Source organism: Tachysurus fulvidraco, chromosome 11, assembly GCF_022655615.1.
Source record: "Tachysurus fulvidraco isolate hzauxx_2018 chromosome 11, HZAU_PFXX_2.0, whole genome shotgun sequence".
In the NCBI taxonomy this organism is placed as follows: domain Eukaryota; kingdom Metazoa; phylum Chordata; class Actinopteri; order Siluriformes; family Bagridae; genus Tachysurus; species Tachysurus fulvidraco.
Window position 1 is genome coordinate 21,365,261 of NC_062528.1, and position 17,500 is coordinate 21,382,760.

The 17,500-nt window shown below is 39.0% G+C and overlaps 3 protein-coding genes across 3 annotated transcripts in view; 2 read left to right on the forward strand and 1 right to left on the reverse strand.

Annotated features, from left to right (window-relative positions):
- The window catches only part of rab6bb (RAB6B, member RAS oncogene family b), a 20,080-nt gene extending 18,013 nt beyond the window's left edge, over positions 1-2,067 (forward strand). Inside the window, exon 8 of the mRNA XM_047820420.1 lies at positions 1-2,067. This exon is cut by the window's left edge and continues 1,708 nt beyond it. The gene's annotated coding sequence lies outside the window, so the exon portion shown is untranslated.
- Positions 1-17,500, reverse strand: part of LOC113645130 (tripartite motif-containing protein 16-like) — a 664,889-nt gene that overhangs the window by 383,413 nt on the left and 263,976 nt on the right. The gene's annotated exons all lie outside the window — the stretch shown is intronic.
- The window catches only part of aire (autoimmune regulator), a 15,129-nt gene continuing 866 nt past the window's right edge, over positions 3,238-17,500 (forward strand). Inside the window, exons 1-13 of the mRNA XM_047820390.1 lie at positions 3,238-3,553; positions 3,656-3,807; positions 4,127-4,301; positions 5,071-5,217; positions 5,343-5,408; positions 5,518-5,616; positions 5,774-5,916; positions 6,184-6,305; positions 6,393-6,462; positions 6,555-6,695; positions 8,869-8,990; positions 9,806-9,881; positions 15,810-15,896. Coding sequence (XP_047676346.1) covers positions 3,661-3,807; positions 4,127-4,301; positions 5,071-5,217; positions 5,343-5,408; positions 5,518-5,616; positions 5,774-5,916; positions 6,184-6,305; positions 6,393-6,462; positions 6,555-6,695; positions 8,869-8,990; positions 9,806-9,881; positions 15,810-15,896 — 1,395 coding nt within the window. The 5' untranslated portion in view covers positions 3,238-3,553; positions 3,656-3,660. The remainder of the gene's footprint in view (positions 3,554-3,655; positions 3,808-4,126; positions 4,302-5,070; positions 5,218-5,342; positions 5,409-5,517; positions 5,617-5,773; positions 5,917-6,183; positions 6,306-6,392; positions 6,463-6,554; positions 6,696-8,868; positions 8,991-9,805; positions 9,882-15,809; positions 15,897-17,500) is intronic.

Genomic DNA, 17,500 nt, shown 5'->3' on the forward strand with positions numbered 1-17,500 from the left:
TTTGCTAATTTGATACAGTGTTGTCTGTTTAGTCGAGTTAGCTAGCAATAATTTCCTGCGGTAACACTTGCTAGTGAGCTAGTTATGCTTTGTAGACTTGAAGCTGCTGCTAGTATTGAAGCTAAAGGCTAGTATGTAATGTACGCACTGCTGTGTATTTTTGATCCAACTTGATATCATGGGTGACTTGATTTTACTGACCCACAAACAGGTCCATCTCAAAGACCCAAAATTCATAGTGACAGAGGTTGAGGTGAGATTCTGTACATTTATTTTAACTAAACATTGTGTGTGGAATTCTGGAAAAGTATGACAGGAAATAAGGAATTTGTGCAAGTTAAATATGTCAACAATGTCTGAAGGGAACTTTATTAGGGAGCTAGATAAGTTACCATTTTAGTTGAACACTCAACAAATATAAGTAGTAATATCAAATTGATAGCTAAGTTAGATTGTCAATAAAATCTAACTAAAAGACAGCCATTTAGCCAGTTAGCTAAAACATTTACAAGTTTTGTTTAATTGAAAAATCCTTCTAGTTTGAGACAAACGGAGGCAAAACATAGCTATCTGTATCCTACAGCAACGTTTACCTCAGGTTAGCATGAGCTAAGTTGTGTCTGGGAAAAGCTTTTTAATCTATGTTTGTTTGTTTGTTTGTTTGTTTGTTTGTTTATCTTTCTTTCTTTCTCTGGTGTTGTATTTGCTCCATGACACACGGTTATTGATTTTTTATTTTTTTTTTATATCTTGCACTTTGTTTCAGTGTCATAATGTTAAGAAATATGTAAAGATTAGCATCACATTAAGTGTTCTGGAGTGTAACTAAGATGTTCACTGTCAGATGAATGTTATGGTTTAAAGCATGTAGAATGTAGTGAAAAGCTGTGGCTCAAGTCCACGCTGTGATATTCAGGTTGTTGCACTGATTATGTTAAAGGAATGTGAAATGTTTACTTAACACATTAGTAATAGCTTCTTTAATATTTTATGATAACGTCTTACGTTTACCTGAATGCACTGACACCACTGTGTGTGTGTGTGTGTGTGTATGTATGTATGTATATATATATATATATATATATATATATACATATATATATATATATACATACACACACACACACACACACACACACACACACACACACACATATAAATATATCTAGACAGTTATTATCTAATTTTATCCCAGGTTGTTTAGTTAGTCTACTAATAGATACGATATTAGCATTTAAAAATGGCCGCCATCGTGATGGTCATCAGGAATTGTTAGGAAATCTCTAATTATTGTATTTATCAATGCAGCAGGTAACTAAGGAAAGCCACTGTAGTGAATAGAGAACCGATTACCTTCTTATGTATTGTTTCGTCTCTCACGTTTTCATATTTCAATATTTAACCTGAAACGTACGCTTTACTTTTTTATCACCTTCTACATTTTTGTGACACTAGTGTGCCTTCTGTTAATCTAACACCAAAATGCAAATGTACGGTAATCTATATACGGTGCGTTCAAATGGAAGTCGTGAAAACAATCCTGCTACGTGTGAGCTAGCTAACGAACCCAGGTTAGCGATCGCGCTGCACGCTGTATTGTCGTTAAACCATTTCTAAAGATGATATAAAGACGGGGTTTTATCAGGAATTTCTCAGATTTGTTCTTGAATTCCTAAGAAAAGACTTCATAGGAAAATGAAATGAGAAAGTATTTATTACACTTAGCATCATCACCTGCTGAACAAAATTCCATTTGTTATGAATACCACAAGAGGGAGCCCTTCACAGACACGACTCCATCTGAACACAGCGTTAAACTCACCATGAGCGATTGTCATTTCTGAAGTAAGCGACGTTGATATATTTGTAACGTTATTGTGTATTGTCATGACACTGATGAGGTAAAGACTCATTTTAGGTGAGGAGTATTTTATGTACAGTCAGTGCAGAGCCGTTATCGGACCTGTCGGTGTGGGGTCAAAGCTGAACTCAAGTCCATTCTGTAAAGCCATTTATGAGCATGACATTTGTCTGAAAAGATCAATAAACTGTCTGTGTTAAAAATCACACTGATATGGACTCACTTGTTAATTGAACTCTGTTTCCCGAGAAGCCAAAAATGGAGTTTCCTCCTGTTTTTATCGTGTTCATGTTCATCATTGAGTTTGTTTGTCAACTCCACAGTGGTGTTAATATGAAGCTCATATTAGACCATAGTAGACACTCAGGACTTGTTCCAAAAAAAAAAAACCCAACAAAAACGTTTCTTTTTTCCACACAGATCTTTGTATCTATGGAGTAAATTTTGATATCAAACCCATTTGATATGTGTTTGTTCTCTAGGAGAGGCTAAAGATCCTGTCTTCATTTTTGCTAAAGGTGTCCCACAAAGCTCCAGTTTGGGGCCTGGTCTGATTTGAAATTGATTAGTAATGACTAGTTTCTTTGAAAATTTTTTTTTTTTTATTCACTAAGGTGCAATCAGGATCTTTCTGAGACATAACACGAGTTTATAAGTTTGTTCATCTAAAATTCAGTGTAAGATTATCAACAGAGGGAAAAACATACGTCTCACACTGAAAGAGTCCCGAATCATTTTAGATCAGACACAATATCAGACGAGTCTTTATACTCATAAGTCTGTTTCCATTTCTCCAGTTTCCAGTGTACTGATAAAATGTTGTTTCTTTATTGTCTTATCACGTATTAAATCATGCTGAGAGCCAGAGGTATACTATACCTCATCATATCCTTGTCATTCTGTTTAATGCTGGAAACTGATAGCTGTATGTTTTAAATAGCTAAATATTTAAATCTATGTAGGAGACTGTGTTTAAAAAAATCTTTAATCTTTTTAAATAAATTCTTTACAAAACCATCTGCAGCAGAATTATTTACAAATATCGAAATATTTTTATCTGTTATTGACATAAAATTGAGAGCAGACACATGTTTTATGGGGCGCAATTTCTTTTATAACATTTTTGCTACTGACCTTTTATTTTCCATTGAACGAGACCAAAATATTTTTCCATATAATTCGACGCTGAGTGTGTGTGGGTGTGCGTGAGAGTGTGTGAGAGCACTGTATTGTGTGTGTGTGTGTGTGTGTGTGTGTGTGTGTGTGTGGGTGTGTGTGTGTGTGTGTGTGTGTTGTAGAGAGTGTGTGGGATTCCCCTGGCCAGAACACACTCTTTAATTTGTCCTATAGAGGAACAGGTGGGCAGTAAAGACAGAGAGTAAGATCCAGAAAAAATAGGCGTGTGTAATTGCTCAACTGTGGACTTTCCAAAACTACCCAGAAATTCATTTAATGAACTATGATAGACTTTGCCCGAGCTTCAGAATTTTAAAAAACCTCCCACAGGAATTGAAACTGAGCGTTCCAGAGGAATTTTCCAATAAACCACCAACATCTTTGGGTCCCTGAAGAGCTGAGACTTAAAGGCAAAATGTCACTGGAGAGATTCCCAGTGCTGACAATACACAAATAAATAGCAATGATTGAAAACATAACGCAATATCGAATCACGCCTCGTCACCTGTGAGCCAGGTAAGTATCTGAAGCCACACAGAGAACGGTTACTCGTTTGAGCACAAGCCATACAGAAGAGAAAAAAAACGAGAGAATTTGTTTCTGTTCTTCACCACCCAGACAGCATGACCCAAACGGAGGATTTAGAAAAGTCTATGCTTCGATCTCATCTAAGAACATGCAGAACAGAAATCGCAATGGCCGTCCACGACCCTTTCCCGCTGCTGTACGGCCTGGCGGATCATGACATCATCTCTGACCAACTCCTCGAGGTGAGGCTAAAGATCCTGTCTTCATTTTTGCTAAAGGTGTCCCACAAAGCTCCAGTTTGGGGCCTTGTCTGATTTGAAATCGATTAGTAATGACTAGTTTCTCTGAAAAAAAAAGTTTTTTTATTCACTAAAGTGCAATCAGGATCTTTCTGAGACATAACACGAGTTTGTAAGATCCAGTTGCATAGCAAATACAGTATATGTGCTTTCCAATGCAGCAGATCTAGAAATATGGATCCTGTACAATATATCAATTTGGTATTAAACTATAGGTTACAGTACATTTCTAAGAAATCTTAGGATTTTATGTATTTTTAAGGAAACTCTGGAAAGAAAAAAGAAAGATGGGATTCATAAAGCGGTGTATTCCCTCCTCACATGGCTGCTGGAGCAGGACTCGACCATCCTTCAATCTTTCTGGAACAATCTGTCCAAAGAGTACAATCAGGAGAGTTACCCCAAACTGCAGAACCTCTTCGCTAATTTACCTAAAGGTACTGCACTGTGTGTGTGTGTGTGTGTGAGGATAATATACTGTACAGCAAGTAAAAATGAAACACATGCTGAGCGCTAAGTGTAAATATTATTTTATACAACAGCACTGTGGAAAGCTGGACACGGTAGGTGGCGATTACGTTTCTATGACAGAATCTTGGACAGTAGTTCTGATTATAGCATTAATCCCAGGTTTATGTTGCGCTCAGTTTAATAATTAAAACTTTTAAACTATAGTACTAGCTCATGTACAGGGATTCATACAGCAGACACGCCACACTAACGTGTGTGTAATCGTCGATACGGTAAAGTTTTCCTGAAGTAAGGCGATTATCTATAAATCTGTAACGTGTATGGAAGGAGTCTCCGACATCAGTGCTTTGTAACGATCAGAGGTCAAGCTGTGACATTTTCAGGACAAAAGAGTTTAAGAGAGAGAAAAAAACACACAGGCTAGCGAGGGAGCGAACGTTTATAGCTGTTATAACATGAGCGAGAACAGGAACAAATTTATTATTTTTTTTGAAAATTAAACATAGCTCTAAATATGGTGCAAATGCATGCAGTGTTGCTTATTGACAAATTAAAACCGAAGGGTGTTTGGAAATCATTGTGACGGAGGATTAAGTGTGTGGAAGCATCGTGGGAAGTCATGTGGAAGTCGATCGTTTATATACAGTAACAGTAATCTTCAGAACAAACACTGAGAAGGATAAAGTGAGACCTGCATTAGAGATTAGTGCTTGAGTTTATCTTGGTGTCTGGCAGGTCTGAGGTCAGGACGCAGGTCTGTTAAAAGTCCAAAACCTGAGCTGCAGAGTCGGGCTCATCACAGCAGGAAGAGGGGAATGGGAGACAAACAGCTGGTGCTTCCGGCTCAGAATTATGGCAAGAAAGTGCTACAAATCCGCTCAGGTACCAGCGTCATCATTAACACGGAGGATCCAGAGTCCGGTTTTGTGCTAACTGACCTATTTAAGCTAATGGTTTAATAATTATCTGATCGTTAGACTCGAGTCAATGTGTGTGTAATATTCCAGGAGGGAAAGGAAAGCCTCTGAGGAAGACAGACAGTGCGTCTCTCTCTCAGCTTTCACTGAGCAACGGTAAACATCTTCTTCTTCTTCTTCTTCTGTTTCTTGTTTGTAATAATGAATTCAGAGAGAGTGTGTTGGTTAGCGAGTACTGCGGCATGTGGTGTGTGTGTCTGTGCAGGCGTGCAGTCGGTGTCCACATCAGTCCAGCATGCTGTCACTCTGTCTGCTGGAGAACTTCCTGTGGAGGAGATTCTTATCCAACAAGTCATCGAGAGTGGTGAGAAAAATGGATAGATGGATAGATCAACACATGCATAAACATGATGTGCAGCTCTCTATCCTCCACATTTTTTAAGATATTCCTCAAAAACTCTTCAGGGGCTTTTAGACTCTTCTGGCATGTTAACATCTAAGCTTCTGCTGTCCACTTGCAGGAGGAGCCAAGAAGTGCATCAAGGTCGGGGGAGAGTTTTATTCCTCCTCTACGTTGGAGGAGGGGACTGCAAGTGGTCACATGACCCAGCTGGGACAAACTCACAGTCACCAGCAGGGGGAGACTCACGTCCGCCTGATGGATGTGTGTAGTGCACTCTGAGTCTTTAATCTGTTTTATTTCACTTTCTCATTTTAGATCAACACCATTCACCTTTCTATCAAAGTTTATCATCATCCTGCTTTCCTTTACACAAACATTCAGGTATCTCACTGTGTGTGTGTATGTGGTGTGTGTGTGTGTGTGTGTGTGTGGTGTGTTTATTGTGTTTGTATGTGGTGTGTTTGTGTGTGTACGTGTTTTGTGTGCGTGTGTGTGTGTGTGTGTGTGTGTGCTTGTGTGTGTGTTCAGGTGGAGCATAATGATGATGAGTGTGCAGTGTGTAAGGATGGTGGTGAGCTAATTTGCTGTGACGGATGTCCTCGAGCCTTTCACCTCACCTGCCTGGTGCCTCCGCTCACCTCCATACCCAGGTGTCCAACACACTCAGATGTAACCATAGCAACAGTACTAACATAGCAACAATGATGAATTAATTGTCGAGGGCTTGCTTGTCTTAGTGGCTCGTGGCGCTGCGGATTGTGTAATGGCAGCAGAGCGACAGTCGAGAAGACGTACGCAACACTGCAGGTGGACCAACAAACACATGAACAAGAATCCTATCATAACTGAACATCACATTACACACAGCTGAACATAAACATGATGTCATTGTGTCACAGTCTCCGAATCCTCCTCCTCCTCCTCCACCACCCCTAACGGAGAGCAGCTCCAACTCAACGGTGGATTTCTCTTTCTTCTCCTCCTCGACCTCAGTCTCCACACTCACGAGCAGCACCAGCACACAGCCTGCAGCGTTCGAGGTTCCAGCTTCGGTTCTACTGCAACATAAAGTGATCACAAAGTTCCTCTGATAACACAAACGTAGACAATCGGCTAACGCATGCACTAGAGCTGTGATGCTAACGTAGCTAACATGAGATTAGCATCATGCTCACTGTCAAATTCAATAAATACAATCTCTAGTGTCAGTCATTAGGCCACACCTTCTACCTGAGACCAACCTACATTCGTAGAATATCTAGAACACTTTCAGATTCTTGGGATCTCCATCTAGAGGGAATGGTTATTGGTTCAATGCTACTGTTTAGTTAAACTTTAGTTGTCCCTGTTGTGGGCCCTGTAAAGGTCCTTTGTAGAACCTTAATTGCAGAGTTTTGCCTTAACAGATGAATTCCCGAAAACTCTACTAGAAAAGTAAGAACTTTTATCGATTCTTTGGTTGTCCTTCTGGGAAACTCTTCTTCTGAGTGTTAGAAAAGGTTCCAAAAGACCCATTTTATAAACAAACCCTTAACCTCCTGAGACCCGAGCTTTGGTTTGGCCTTGCATTTTAGATGCAGTGATGTCCATGTACAGTATGTGGACACCAGGTCATAGGAGATTAAGGATCATTTTATTTCTTCTCTGGGAACACTTAAAGGTTCCTTGTTGAATCTCATACAGAGTTCCTTAAGAATTCTTACTTTGTCCCTGTAAGGGAACAGTACATTAAATGCTGTCATTAATCCAACAACAAACTATTCCAATTAGAACCTCTGAACACTGAAGCCTCCATCGTGGACCCTTAAATATTCTGTGTATAAACTTACACCAGTCTCAAAAAAGATTTACAGAAGAAACTGTAATGCCTCTTTTCCACCGGAAAGAACCGGGTGCTGGTTCAGAGCTAGCGCTAGTGCTGGTTCAAAGTTGGTTCCACTGGAGAACCTTCTAAGAACCGGTTTGCCTTTCCACCGGCTAGAGAGCATCACAGAGCCGAGTGTGACATAACTGTATATGTGTCACGTGTCCCAGTGACGTTAGCGCAGCAGCGGCAAACACAATCACAACAACAATGGCGGATGTTGCTTTACTGTTAATGCTCATGGCTTTGTGAACCTGCATTGGCATCCAAACGCGGCGAATAAAACGTGTACGTGCAGCTCCGTGTAATCTGTATAAACGAAGGTTGTAATCGATAAAGTACATAACATTATTTTATCGTTTACACAGAAAAAAATTTAGCCTTAGCATGTAGCTACCTACTATCATGTGTGCTGATAATGTATCATATCGTGGTAAAGTAAAAGTGTATTAAACATTAGTATACTTAAGGTACATTATCAAATGCACTAACAGTAGCCCCGCCCCAGCCCCTGACACAAGCGGTTCTTAAGTCTAGACCAGCAACGTTTTGATGCTACTTAAGAACCACTTTTCCTGGTTCGGAGCCGGTGCTTTGGCGGTCGAAACAGAAAGAACTGGTTCTAAATTAGGCTCTGGCTCCGAACCAGCACTCGAACTGCCTCGGTGGAAAAGGGGCAGTGTGCTGCAGCTGTTTGGGAACCCTTAAAGGTTCTTTATTGAAGTAGTGTGTTTCCCTATCAGAAAGAGCACCAATAAGAACCCTTTCAGGAAACTAAATATACTTACAGACAGTTTGGCTGTCCTTAAAACATTCAGTTCAGATCCCTGTAACAGAATAGAAATTTAAAAACCTACTGATACTTAAGTTCAGGATCTCTCAGTCTGAACCAGTAAAGATATTTACCCTCTTGGGATGGTAGAACCCTTAAGGCTTTTTTCTGTCTTCAGTAGAACCAGAGAATGGCTCGTTCAGAAAGGATTTAGGTTCTACCTTTCCTGAAAGTGACAGAAAATCTAGAACATTTAAGGCTTCTTCTGTTGTTCCTATTAAAGAGGTGTCACTAAACGGCTCTTTGTAGATCCCTACAACAGAGATTTTCCAAATCAATTAAAGTTCTAAGAGGATCCATTTTTCAAAGAATCATTTGTTATAGAAAGTGAGTGAATATATTTCTTCTCACCTCAGTGCTAACGGATTCGATTGGATTCGATGAAGAGGAGTGTGAAAACTTTTTATACTTTTCATGTTGATGTTCTGTTTAAGAAAAAAAAGTGATTTCTTTCAGATCTGAGAAGATGAGTTTAATATAGAACTTTCATGAAATTTGCTCATATTCTTGTTCCAAGAACCTGGACCCGGACCCGGTGGGCATGAGGAAGTGGTGTGGGATTTGCCACCTGAGCCGAGGAGAACTGATTGTCTGCCCTGAGTGTCTGCAGAGCTTCCACCTACACTGCAACTTCCCCAAGTAACAGCACATTCACGATAAACATTCATTCATTCATTCATTCATTCATTCATTCATTCATTCATTCATTCATTCATTATCTCAGGTGTCATCGGGCATCGAGGCAGGATACACCCTGGACGGAGTGCCAACCCATCACAGGGCACACACACACTCTCTTATTCACTCACACACTCACACACTACAGACAATTTTCCAGAGATGCCAATCAACCTACCATGCATGTCTTTGGACCGGGGGAGGAAACCGGAGTACCCGGAGGAAACCCCGAGGCACGGGGAGAACATGCAAACTCCACACACACAAGGTGGAGGTGGGAATCGAACCCCCAACCCTGGAGGTGGGAGGTGAATGTGCTAACCACTAAGCCACCGTGAGAGTGTGTGTGTGCCCTGTGATGGGTTGACACTCCGTCCACGGTGTATCCTGCCTCGATGCCCGATGACGCCTGAGATAGGCACAGGCTCCCCGTGACCCGAGTAGTTTGGATAAGCGGTAGAGAATGAATGAGTGAATGAATGAATGATAGACTGTTATATTTATATTAACATTATCTATATAAAATGTGTATGAGAAACCTTTAAAGTTAAAATAGACAAATTGATTAAATGATTTATTCACCAACTTCCATGACAACAAAGAGTAAAATGTAAGGACGTATAGATTTCCGTATGATTTCAGGAACACAATTCTGTTGGTTACTCTTTGGGTTTCCTGTGAATGAGACCAAAGCTGGATTGAGATTAAAGAGAGAATGTTACAGCATTTTATGGGACTTTGTGTCAAGTATCAGATGAATACATTTATTTTCCCAGTGGGAGAGCGAGATGTAGGATGTGTTCAAGGCCGTGGCTGTCAACTGAGACGGAGGCAGCATCCAAAACTGTGCAGGTGTACACACACAAATACACACAGTAACACACAATACACACACAAATACACACAGTACACACAACACACACACACACAATACACACACAATACACACAATACACACACAATACACACAATACACACACAAATACACACAGTAACACACAATACACACACAAATACACACAGTACACACAACACACACACACACAATACACACACAATACACACAATACACACACAATACACACAATACACACACAAATACACACAGTAACACACAATACACACACAAGTACACACAATATACACACAATACACACAGTACACACAAATACACACAATACACACAAATACACACAGTACACACAAATACACACAAATACACACAATACACACAGTACTCACAAATACACACAAATACACACAGTGCCCACACATACACACAGTACACACAAATACACACAGTACACACAAATACACACAGTACACACAAATACACACAATACACACAAATACACACAGTACACACAATACACACAATACACACACAAATACACACAGTACACACAATACACACAATACACACAGTACACACAATACACACACAAATACACACAGTACACACAATACACACAATACACACACAAATACACACAGTACACACAATACACACATAAATACACACATTACACACAATACACACACAAATACACACAGTACACACAGTACACACAATACACACACAAATACACACAGTACACACAATACACACACAAATACACACAATACACACACAAATACACACAGTACACACAATACACACACAAATACACACAGTACACACAATACACACACAATACACACAATACACACACAAATACACACAGTACACACAATACACACACAGTACACACAAATACACACACAAATACACACAGTACACACAATACACACAATACACACAATACACACACAAATACACACAGTACACACAATACACACATAAATACACACATTACACACAAATACACACAAATACACACAATACACAGAAATACACACAGTACACACAAATACACACAGTACACACAAATACACACAGTACACACAAATACACACAGTACACACAGTACACACAAATACACACAATACACACAAATACACACAAATACACACAGTACACACAAATACACACAGTACACACAAATACACACAGTACACACAATACACACACAAATACACACAGTACACACAATACACACAAATACACACAATACACACAGTACACACAATACACACACAAATACACACAGTACACACAATACACACAATACACACACAAATACACACAGTACACACAATACACACATAAATACACACATTACACACAATACACACACAAATACACACAGTACACACAATACACACACAAATACACACAGTACACACAATACACACACAAATACACACAATACACACACAAATACACACAGTACACACAATACACACACAAATACACACAGTACACACAATACACACACAAATACACACAGTACACACAATATACACACAATACACACACAAATACACACAAATACACACAATACACACAGTACACACAATACACACACAAATACACACAACACACACAATACGCACACAAATACACACAATACACACAGTACACACAGTACACACAATATACACACAATACACACAATACACACACAAATACACACAGTACACACAATACACACATAAATACACACATTACACACAATACACACACAAATACACACAAGACACACACAAATACACACAGTACACACAATACACACACAAATACACACACAAATACACACAGTACACACAATACACACACAAATACACACACAAATACACACAGTACACACACACACAGTACACACAATACACACACAAATACACACAGTACACACAATACACACACAAATACACACAGTACACACAAATACACACAGTACACACAATACACACACAAATACACACAGTACACACAATACACACAAATACACACAATACACACAGTACACACAATACACACACAAATACACACAGTACACACAATACACACAATACACACACAAATACACACAGTACACACCATACACACATAAATACACACAATACACACAAATACACACAAATACACACAAATACACACAATACACAGAAATACACACAAATACACACAGTACACACAAATACACACAGTACACACAATACACACAATACACACAAATACACACAAATACACACAATACACAGCAGTACACACAAATACACACAGTACACACAATACACACAGTACACACAAATACACACAGTACACACAAATACACACAAATACACACAGTACACACAAATACACACAAATACACATAATACACACAAATACACACACAAATACACACAATACACACAGTACACACAGTACACGCAATACACACAAATACACACAAATACACACAGTACACACAAATACACACAATACACACAGTACACACAAATACACACAATACACACAAATACACACAGTAGACACAAATACACACAATACACACAAATACACACAGTACACACAAATACACACAGTAGACACAAATACACACAATACACACACAAATACACACAGTACACACAATACACACATAAATACACACATTACACACAATACACACACAAATACACACAAATACACACAATACACACACAAATACACACAGTACACACAATACACACACAATACACACAATACACACACAAATACACACAGTACACACAATACACACAATACACACACAAATACACACAGTACACACCATACACACATAAATACACACATTACACACAATACACACAAATACACACAAATACACACAAATACACACAATACACAGAAATACACACAGTACACACAAATACACACAGTACACACAAATACACACAGTACACACAATACACACAATACACACAAATACACACAAATACACACAATACACAGCAGTACACACAAATACACACAGTACACACAATACACACAGTACACACAAATACACACAGTACACACAAATACACACAAATACACACAGTACACACAAATACACACAAATACACATAATACACACAAATACACACACAAATACACACAATACACACAGTACACACAGTACACGCAATACACACAAATACACACAAATACACACAGTACACACAAATACACACAATACACACAGTACACACAAATACACACATACACACAAATACACACAGTAGACACAAATAACACAATACACACAAATACACACAATACACCACAGTACACACAAATACACCGTAGACACAAAATACACACAATACACACACAAATACACACAGTACACACAATACAACAATAAATACACACATTACACACAATCACACACCAATACACACAAATGACACACAATACACACACAAATACACACAGTACACACAATACACACACAATACACACAATACACACACAAATACACACAGTACACACAGTACACACAATACACACACAAATACACACAAATACACACACAAATACACACAGTACACACAAATACATACAATACACACAAATACACACAAATACACACAAATACACACAGTGCACACACATACACACAGTACACACAAATACACACAGTACACACAATACACACAAATACACACAGTACACACAATACACACAAATACACACAAATACACACAGTGCACACACATACACACAGTACACACAATACACACAAATACACACAAATACATACAATACACACAATACACAAATACACACAGTGCACACACATACACACAGTACACACAAATACACACAGTACACACAATACACACAAATACACACAGTGCACACACATACACACAGTACACACAAATACACACAGTACACACAATACACACAAATACACACAAATACACACAGTGCACACACATACACACAGTACACACAAATACACACAGTACACACAATACACACAAATACACACAAATACACACAGTACACACAAATACACACAATACAAACAGTACACACAAATACACACAATACACACAAATACACACAGTACACACAAATACACACAAATACACACAATACACATAGTACTCACAAATACAAACAAATACACACAGTGCACACACATACACACAATACACACAAATACACACAGTGCACACACATACACACAGTACACACAAATACACACAGTACACACAGTACACACAGTACACGCAATACACACAAATACACACAAATACACACAGTACACACAAATACACACAATACACACAGTACACACAAATACACACAATACACACAAATACACACAGTAGACACAAATACACACAATACACACAAATACACACAATACACACAGTACACACAAATACACACAGTAGACACAAATACACACAATACACACACAAATACACACAGTACACACAATACACACATAAATACACACATTACACACAATACACACACAAATACACACAAATACACACAATACACACACAAATACACACAGTACACACAATACACACACAATACACACAATACACACACAAATACACACAGTACACACAGTACACACAATACACACACAAATACACACAAATACACACACAAATACACACAGTACACACAAATACATACAATACACACAAATACACACAAATACACACAAATACACACAGTGCACACACATACACACAGTACACACAAATACACACAGTACACACACACAATACACACAAATACACACAAATACACACAGTACACACAATACACACAAATACACACAAATACACACAGTGCACACACATACACACAGTACACACAATACACACAAATACACACAAATACATACAATACACACAATACACAAATACACACAGTGCACACACATACACACAGTACACACAAATACACACAGTACACACAATACACACAAATACACACAAATACACACAGTGCACACACATACACACAGTACACACAAATACACACAGTACACACAATACACACAAATACACACAAATACACACAGTGCACACACATACACACAGTACACACAAATACACACAGTACACACAATACACACAAATACACACAAATACACACAGTACACACAAATACACACAATACAAACAGTACACACAAATACACACAATACACACAAATACACACAGTACACACAAATACACACAAATACACACAATACACATAGTACTCACAAATACAAACAAATACACACAGTGCACACACATACACACAGTACACACAAATACACACAGTACACACAAATACACACAGTACACACAAATATACACAATACACACAAATACACACAAATACACACAATACACCAGAGATGGGGGACTCGAGTCATATGACTTTACTCGAGTCAGACTTAAGTTGCAAATTTGAGACTTGAGAATTGCTTGACAAATATTTAAAAAAGACTCGACTTGACGTTGACTTGACATTCATTAGCTGTGACTTGCACATGTGTGACTTACTCCCACCTCTGTAATACACACAAATACACATAATTCATACAAATACACACACATACATACAATACACACAATATACACACAAACATGCACAATTCACACAAATACACATAATTCATACAAATATACATAATATACACACAGTAAGCACAAATACACACAGTACACACAAATACACACAATAGACACAAATACACACAAATACACACAGTGCACACAATATACACAAATACACACAAATACATTTGTTTATAGATTTTCAGTTGTCATTGCAGTAAGTACATTTAGCCGATCAAAAGAAAAGTGTTTAAAGCTGTTGTCTGTTTCCTGTCTTGTCCTTAGGGACCTCTATGTTGTACAGATCAGGGACCTGCTCATTGTGAAGAGCAGAACCTTAACAAAGAGGAGCTGGACTCGTACATGGGGGAGGTGAGAACACACAGAAATGCTAGACACACACACACACACACACACACACAAACATTAACACACACACACGCACGCACGCACGCACGCATGCACGCATGCACACACAAACACACGCGCACACACACACACACACACACACACACACACACACACACACGCACGCACACTCAAACACACACACACACACACACACATACACACACACAAACACACACACACAAATACACACACAAATACACACACACAAACACACACAAACACACACACACAAACACACACACACAAACACACCGACACAAACACACACACACAAACACACACACACAAACACACCGACACACACACACACACACAAACACACACAAAAACACACACACACAAACACACACACACAAATACACACACACACACATGCACGCATGCACGCACACATGCACACACAAACACACACACACGCGCACGCACACACACACACGCACGCACACTCAAACACACACACACACACACACACAAATACACACACACACACACAAACACACACACACATACACACACAAACACACACACACACACAAATACACACAAACACACACACACGCACGCACACACACACACACACACGCACGCACACTCAAACACACGCACGCACACTCAAACACACACACACACACACACACACACACACACACACACACACACACACACACACACACACAAATACACACACACACAAACACACACACATACACACACACACACATACACACACACAAATACACACACACAAACACACACACACAAACACACACACAAACACACACAAACACACACCGGCACAAACACACCGACACAAACACACCGACACCGACACACACACACAAACACACCGACACACACACACAAACACACCGACACACACACATACAAACACACACATACAAACACACACACACACACACACACACACACACACACACACACACACACACACACACAAATCCTGCAGCAGCTTTCCTCACATCCCCCAGGACAGAGAACAAACATGATGTAATTTAATGTATGGAAGTATAGTTCAGAATCAGAGCTGGTCAATGACCTACTGATTGCCAACAGTGTGTTAGTGTTAATGTAGAACACACAAAAGTGCAATGTGGTGTCCCACAAGGTTTGGTTTTTGGCCTGCTATTGTTTTTACTTTTCACATGTAGCCTAATGGACCATCAAACAAAACAGAAGTAACTGGTTTTCAGCTTATCTAAGCTCAGTAAGACCAGAAACTACACTAAAGAGGTTTGCTCGCTAGGTTAGATTTTTTCTTTTTATGATTTCAATGAATTAAGGTTATTGGGTATGAGTATATGAGTAAAATAGAAACATCTTTTAACTTGCATTAATTTTAAGGATAAATTTAACCTACTGTAGATGATATGAACTTCAGCATGATGCTGGTTTATAAAATCAGGATTTGGGATGACTGCTAACAGAGTACAAGGTCTGGTGTTAATTAGCTCGAGACAACAGACATTTGATGTAAACCAGCTCTCAAACTGTCTACACGTCATCATTTCTGCCCACGTGTGTGTCTGTGTGTGTGTGTGTGTGTG